Raw genomic sequence first — 8,805 nt, 5'->3', positions numbered from 1 at the left:
ATTAAAACATCCCGTCCCGATGTTACATCTATCAGAGCATGACCCACAACGGAGACTACACTAGACTCCAAGCACTAGCTTCTACTCACTCACTGCTCGTTACCTGAAAAATAGTTGTAAGGGTGAGTTTCTCAATCGATATAATAAGCATTATAATTCATCATGTTATGTTAAGTAAATTAACACGTTTTATCACCCAAATCATGTTACACATTCAGCAACGGCAGTTATCAGCTCAATCATACTCAACATCAACGCAACACACAACATACAACACATATAACACTGGAATGCATTCATTCATATTACACACCATACAACAGACCAACATGAATGCAACTCTAATGTGACTCGACTTGTCATGCATGTGGTACCATTCGGAGTAAAACTCCCAACTTAAAATCATTGCCATTTTAGTGGGCATCAAGGCATAAGCCTTCAACTTTCAACTTAGAATTTGCCAATCCAGGCCAACGTGGTGTGAGCAAAGCTCCGACATAATGCATATGAATGTACATGGCATACACGACTTTAAACTTTCGACAACATAATAATAATATCAACACAACAACGTTTTCACCAAAAATCAACTTATAATCAACTTTGGCTCATCAAGCCTACAACTCAGTATTTTCAACAACTTTCCGTAAACGGAACAACTCAGTAACATACTTGTATCAACATTTCATAACATCAATCCAACAAAATTACTCATCACAATTAATTATAATAGGCCAATCACCGATTAGGCTCACAACATTAAAAATATCAATTTTTCTAATTTCCAACAGTGTTAACCGGTTAACGCCCTGGGTTAACCGGTTAACGCAGGTAAAAATACATTTTCTGGCAAAACGCAACAGTGTTAACCGGTTAACGCCCTGGGTTAACCGGTTAACGCAGGCAAAACAGCACATTTCCACAAAATATAACAGTGTTAACCGGTTAACGCCCTGGGTTAACCGGTTAACGCAGACAAACCAGCAGTTCCTGCGCTAACACAAGGCAGAATGCAGAGTTTCCGCATTTTCCGCCGTTGGAGGACTTCCGGACCTCCGATTCAATTTCCGTAAAAAGCTACACGTTCGGGAAAACACTACTCATCCAATTACCGATTTAATTTCAGGTTTAACACAACTTATTCATCACAATTTTCAGCACCAACAATCCCAATTAGGGTCAATTTAACGGCTTATCACTACCCATGACATGTTAATCTATAATACCCATTAAACGATGATAAACCCCCCTTACCTGAGATAATCCGGCAATCTCTAAGCTCCAAGCTTTTCCGATCTTCAACCTTTGCTCTTTCTCCACTTTTCACCTTTCAGCCGCTTTCTCTGTTTCACGTGAAAACTCTTTACCAACAATGAACCCTTTTTTCCATATTCCAACTTATATATTTTCCACTAATTATTATTCCAAATAATAATTATAAATAAATAATCCAATAATCTCAATTACTTAAATTAAATTAATAATTAAAATATTAACTTAAATTAAATAATTATCTTATTTATTTATCGGGGTGTTACAACTCTCCCCTACTAAAAGAGTTTTCGTCCTCGAAAACATACCTCAAGCAAATAACTCCGGATAAAACTCCTTCATCCGACTCTCAAGTTCCCATGTCATGCTTTCGCCCGCAGCTCCCAACCAAACGACTTTAACTAACACAATCTCTTTTCCTCGAAGAGTCTTTGTTTCACGATCTTCAACTCGTACAGGCTTTGTCTCTACTGTTAAATTATCTCGCACTTGCACATCATCCATACTAACCACATGAGACGGATCTGAGATATACTTACGAAGCTGCGACACATGGAATACATCATGCAAATTCGAAAGATTAGGTGGTAATGCCATTCGATAAGCAACTTTTCCAACTCGTTCTAAGATCTGATACGGACCAATGAAGCGAGGAGTGAGCTTTTTAGACTTCAAAGCCCTCCCAACTCCGGTCACAGGCGTGACTCTCAAAAACACATGGTCACCAGCTTGAAATTCTAAATCCTTCTTCCGCTTGTCATGGTAACTCTTCTGCCTACTCTGAGAAGCTTTCATCTTCTCCCGGATAAACTTCACTTTCTCGGTAGTTTCTCGAACTAACTCTGGTCCAAGTACTACACTCTCACCAGATTCGTGCCAACACAACGGAGTTCTACATCTACGACCATATAATGCTTCAAAAGGCGCCATTCCGATGCTAGAATGGTAACTATTATTGTATGTGAACTCGATCAATGGAAGATAAGTGTCCCACGAACCTCCTTGTTCAAGAACACAAGCTCTCAGTAAATCTTCCAATGACTGAATAGTCCTCTCAGTTTGGCCATCAGTTTGAGGATGATATGCCGAACTCAACCTCAACTTAGATCCCAACGAATCTTGCAAACTTTTCCAAAATCCCGATGTAAACCTCGGATCTCTGTCCGACACAATACACAGAGGAACACCATGCAACTTTACAACTACTCGAATGTAAATCTCTGCCAACTTCGCAATTGGGTAAGTGATGGTAATAGGTATGAAGTGAGCCGACTTCGTGAGCCTATCAACGATCACCCAAATCGAATCATGCCCTCGTAAGGTAGCAGGCAGCCCCGTTACAAAGTCCATAGAAATGCAATCCCATTTCCATTCTGGAACTTCCAACGGTTGCATCAACCCAGCAGGCTTCTGATGCTCTATCTTCGACTTCTGACAAGTTAAGCACGCATACACAAAACGAGCCACATCTTCTTTCATTCCGGGCCACCAAAATAATTTCTTTAAATCCTGATACATTTTAGTAGCTCTTGGATGAATACTCAAACTGCTTCTATGACCCTCCTCTAGAATACTTCTCTTCAAAATCGCGTCGTCAGGAATGCAAATTCTTTCCCCTAATTTCAACACACCTCTCGCATCAACTTTAAAGTCACTTTTCTCTGATTGACCACAACGATTAAGGATATCTACTAATTTCACATCCAATTTCTGTGCCTCTCGGATACTATCCATAAAATCATTATTAATCTTTAGCATTCCTAGCATCACACTCTGCGGTGTTACTTCGCAAACCAAACTCATATCCCGAAATTGCTCAATTAATTCCAACTCCTTAATCATCATTGCTGACACATGCAAGGTCTTTCTACTTAAAGCATCGGCCACAACATTTGCTTTTCCTGGATGATAATTCAAACCGAAATCATAATCCTTAAGCAATTCGAACCACCTACGTTGCCTCATGTTCAGCTCTTTCTGGTCAAATAGATACTTTAAACTTTTATGATCGCTGAAAACTTCGAATCTGGAACCATAAAGGTAATGCCTCCAAAGTTTTAGCGCAAACACTACAGCAGCAAGTTCAAGATCATGCGTAGGGTAGTTCTTTTCATGAATTCTCAACTGTCGCGACGCATAGGCAATTACTTTATTATTCTGCATGAGCACACCTCCCAAACCCATCAATGAAGCATCACAGTAAATTATAAACGGTTCCCCCGGATTTGGCAAAGTCAAAACCGGCGCCGACGTCAATCTCCTCTTTAATTCATTAAAACTCTCTTCGCACTGAACATCCCACACGAAAGCTTTACCTTTGCAAGTTAATTTAGTCAACGGAAGTGCTAACTTAGAAAATCCTTCAATAAATCTTCTATAATATCCAGCTAATCCCAAAAAGCTTCTAATCTCGGTAACCGACTTAGGAGTTTCCCATTGCAATACAGCTTCTACCTTGGAAGGATCTACAGCAATACCTTTTCCTGAAATTACATGGCCGAGAAAACTGACTTCTCTTAACCAAAACTCACACTTGGACAGCTTCGCATACAATTTCTTCTCTTTCAAAACCTCCAATACTAATCTCAAATGTTCCTGGTGCTCTTCGTCGGACTTAGAGTAAATCAAAATATCATCAATAAATACTACCACAAAATGATCCAGATAAGTATGGAAAATACGATTCATGTATTCCATAAATACTCCCGGCGCATTAGTCACACCGAAAGGCATCACAGAATACTCATAATGTCCATACCGAGTTCTGAACGCTGTCTTCTGGATGTCTTCATCTTTCACTTTGATCTGATGATAGCCCGATCTCAAATCAATTTTACTGAACACACAAGCACCCACTAATTGATCCATCAAATCATCTATTCTCGATAGTGGATACTTATTCTTGATCGTTACTTTATTCAATTGTCTATAATCAATACAAAGCCTCATACTACCCTCTTTCTTCTTTACTAGCAACACTGGAGCTCCCCACGGCGACACACTTGGTCTTATAAACTTCTTCTCAAGTAAGTCTTCCAATTGCTTCTTTAATTCATACAATTCAGATGCCGACATTCTATACGGTGCCATCGAAACAGGCCTAGTACCAGGTACCAGATCAATAGTGAATTCAACTTCCCTCTCTGGCGGCACACTAGGAATTTCATCAGGAAAAACTTCGGGGAATTCTTTCACCACTAACAGTTCCTCTATCTTAGCTTTACTTTCAACCGACAACGTCGCCATCAAGGAAAACATCTGAGCTCCCTCTTTCATCAATTTTCGCAATTCTCTGAAAGGTAATAAGTCAACTCCTTCCTCTTCAGGAGTGGAAAACCTCACCGACTTATGATAACAATTTATATGAACATAATTATACTCTAACCAGTTCATACCAAGAATTACATCCATCCCATCCAACTGCAAACATACTAAATCAACATAGAAATCTTTATCAAAGATCGACAAAGGACATTTTAAACATACCAACGAAGTAGTTACTGATCCCTTAGCTGGGGTCTCAACCATCAATTCACCATCCAAAGCGGACAATTTTAAACCCAGTCTTCGAGCACAGTTAGCAGAAATAAAACAGTGGGTAGCACCGGTATCAATAATAGTAATTAAAGGAGTACCATTTATGAAACATGTACCTCGGATAAGTCTGTCCTCACAGGAGGTTTGAGTTCCGGTCAATGCGAACACCTTCCCAGTCTGAGATTTCTTTGGCTTATGACACTGACTTCCAATATGCCCTTCTTCGCCACAATTAAAACAAATCATTTCCTTGTGCTTGCAATCAGCTATTGCATGACCAGTCTTACCACAGCGAAAACACCTCTTTACTTCAGCAGTGCATACATTACTCTTATGACCAGCCTGACCACATTTGAAGCAAACTATACCAGCAGGAGCACCTCCCCTACTAGTCCTCTGAGCCGGAGCAGCTCCTTGTTTTCCTTTTCCCACTGGGGCATCATACGGCTTGCCACGATTTTGATGTTGCTTGCCCCTGCGGTCACTGACAATCTTGTAATGAGCCTTATTGTCCTCTTCAAATATCCTGCAACTATCAACCAGTTCAGTAAAAATGCGTATCTTCTGATACCCAACAGCCTTCTTAATCTCAGAGCGCAATCCGTTCTCAAACTTGATGCACTTCGAAAATTCAGCACCAGCACCAGTGTAATGAGGATAAAATTTGGACAACTCCACAAATTTTGCAGCATAATCAGTGACAGACATGTTTCCTTGCTTCAGCTCAAGGAACTCGATTTCCTTCTTACCACGGACATCTTCCGGATAATACTTTCTCAGGAATTCCCTACGGAATACATCCCAAGTAATGTCTTCACCTGCCACGGTCAACCTCTCGTGAGTCTCTAGCCACCAGTCATCAGCTTTGACTGCTAGCATGTGAGTACCATACCGAACCTTCTGAGCTGGAGTGCAATCCATAACACGGAAGATTCTCTCAATTTCTTTCAACCATCCCAAGGCTGCATCTGGATCATGCTTCCCTTTAAACACCGGCGGATTCTCTCTTTGAAAAGTCGCCAAGCTACGTGATCCAGCATCTCCACCAGCATTTGGCAAGTTCTGCACAGCTTGTGCCATTGCTTGCATTGCGGCAGCCATTGCAGCGTCATTCCTTCCAGCCATTTCAACTTATCAACACAACACAACTTAAAGTTAGATTGGTAACAATACATAATTGTTAGACAGTAACGACACGACAACTGGCCGGACAGACCAACCGGGCTCTGATACCACTAATGTAACACCCTTCTAAAATACCCCAAATATTTAATAACAACAACAAGTATATATATCAGAGTAAATACACAAAACAAGGGTGTCACATCTTCGAAAATAGCATCTGTCATGCTCTTTTATTATATCAACCATAAAACATTTCAAACATACGCAGCGGATAGAAATTATGTCAACCAATTAAAACGTATAACATATTACATGAAAAATAGTTCAACAACCGACAACAAAATAATTAAAACATCCCGTCCCGATGTTACATCTATCAGAGCATGACCCACAACGGAGACTACACTAGACTCCAAGCACTAGCTTCTACTCACTCACTGCTCGTTACCTGAAAAATAGTTGTAAGGGTGAGTTTCTCAATCGATATAATAAGAATTATAATTCATCATGTTATGTTAAGTAAATTAACACGTTTTATCACCCAAATCAGGTTACACATTCAGCAACGGCAGTTATCAGCTCAATCATACTCAACATCAACGCGACACACAACATACAACACATATAACACTGGAATGCATTCATTCCTATTACACACCATACAACAGACAAACATGAATGCAACTCTAATGTGACTCGACTTGTCATGCATGTGGTACCATTCGGAGTAAAACTCCCAACTTAAAATCATTGCCATTTTAGTGGGCATCAAGGCATAAGCCTTCAACTTTCAACTTAGAATTTGCCAATCCAGGCCAACGTGGTGTGAGCAAAGCTCCGACATAATGCATATGAATGTACATGGCATACACGACTTTAAACTTTCGACAACATAATAATAATATCAACACAACAACGTTTTCAACAAAAATCAACTTATAATCAACTTTGGCTCATCAAGCCTACAACTCAGTATTTTCAACAACTTTCCGTAAACGGAACAACTCAGTAACATACTTGTATCAACATTTCATAACATCAATCCAACAAAATTACTCATCACAATTAATTATAATAGGCCAATCACCGATTAGGCTCACAACATTAAAAATATCAATTTTTCTAATTTCCAACAGTGTTAACCGGTTAACGCCCTGGGTTAACCGGTTAACGCAGGTAAAAATACATTTTCTGGCAAAACGCAACAGTGTTAACCGGTTAACGCCCTGGGTTAACCGGTTAACGCAGGCAAAACAACACATTTCCACAAAATATAACAGTGTTAACCGGTTAACGCCCTGGGTTAACCGGTTAACGCAGACAAACCAGCAGTTCCTGCGCTAACACAAGGCAGAATGCAAAGTTTCCGCATTTTCCGCCGTTGGAGGACTTCCGGACCTCCGATTCAATTTCCGTAAAAAGCTACACGTTCGGGAAAACACTACTCATCCAATTACCGATTTAATTTCAGGTTTAACACAACTTATTCATCACAATTTTCAGCACCAACAATCCCAATTAGGGTCAATTTAACGGCTTATCACTACCCATGACATGTTAATCTATAATACCCATTAAACGATGATAAACCCCCCTTACCTGAGATAATCCGGCAATCTCTAAGCTCCAAGCTTTTCCGATCTTCAACCTTTGCTCTTTCTCCACTTTTCACCTTTCAGCCGCTTTCTCTGTTTCACGTGAAAACTCTTTACCAACAATGAACCCTTTTTTCCATATTCCAACTTATATATTTTCCACTAATTATTATTCCAAATAATAATTATAAATAAATAATCCAATAATCTCAATTACTTAAATTAAATTAATAATTAAAATATTAACTTAAATTAAATAATTATCTTATTTATTTATCTCCAAATCTGCCTTCTCTTTGGCGAGTTGATCGTACTTCCTCTTCAAAAACCTGGAAGACTGAGGAAGAAGAGAAGTCACCACATCATCAGGCTCGTCGATAACCTGATGCTCAAGAAACTCTATCAATGCATCCTTATCTCTAAGCTGCTGAAGTAGCTCCTCTCACTCACGGACCCAAGCACGCGAACGGTCTTCGTCTCTCAACTCCTCTACAACTTGGTCAGAGAGGGTTGAAGGCCCAGCCGTAACCATAGGTGTAGGTCTTAGATAGTCATAAGGCATAAGGTACTCAGAAGCTCTCCTCCTACCCCACGAGGTGTAGGGTTCCAAAGCAATACAATTCTTCGGACCAAGCTCTTTCCTTCCCTTCCTATGAATCTTGCGCCAAGCGCGAACCATCCTTCCCTTCAAGTTTTGGGGATCTTTACCCTCTTGAAAGAACACACCCTCTAACAAAATTTTATTAGGTTTATCCTTTAAGGGGAACCCAAGCTGACAACGTGCCAAAACAAGGTTGTAGTTAATCCCACCACATGTGCCAAGAAGAGGCACATTGGAGAACTCACCACAAGAGTCAATAATCTGCACACCAACATATACACGGTTGTACCAAAGGATATCATCATTAGTGAGAGACATAAGTCTCGTGGACCACCGTAGACATCCTTTGTTCTCCTTGAAGGCGACCGTCTGTGGCAAGTGCGAAATAAACCACTTGTACAACAGAGGCAAACAGCACACAATGGTACCTCCACCCTTTGCATTCCTTATATGCAAAGAGAAATAAGCATCACCCAACAGAGTCGGAACGGGATTAAGAGTAAATAAAATCCTAATAGCGTTCACATCCACAAACTTGTCGATGTTGGGAAATAACACTAGCCCATAGATGAGAAGTACAAATATGGCCTCAAAGGCGTCCTCACTCATGGCCTTCCCATACAAAGTAGCTTGAGCAATGAGGAAATCGGATGGGAGACCTTGAATTCTACCTTT

The 8,805-nt window shown here is 40.2% G+C and overlaps 1 protein-coding gene across 1 annotated transcript; it reads right to left on the bottom strand.

The window, feature by feature from the left end:
• Window positions 1-4,299: 4,299 nt before the first annotated feature.
• Window positions 4,300-5,934, bottom strand: LOC127129372 (uncharacterized; the record flags this gene model as incomplete). The annotated part of the gene is made up of 1 exon (XM_051058578.1): window positions 4,300-5,934. A coding segment is annotated over exon 1 (1,635 nt), but the record flags the coding sequence as incomplete, so codon positions are not given.
• Window positions 5,935-8,805: the final 2,871 nt, after the last annotated feature.

Source organism: Lathyrus oleraceus, chromosome 3 (genome assembly GCF_024323335.1).
Source record: "Lathyrus oleraceus cultivar Zhongwan6 chromosome 3, CAAS_Psat_ZW6_1.0, whole genome shotgun sequence".
NCBI classification, from domain to species: domain Eukaryota; kingdom Viridiplantae; phylum Streptophyta; class Magnoliopsida; order Fabales; family Fabaceae; genus Lathyrus; species Lathyrus oleraceus.
The sequence above is the reverse complement of the archived record's forward strand: the minus strand, read 5'-3'. Positions and strand labels throughout refer to the sequence as shown.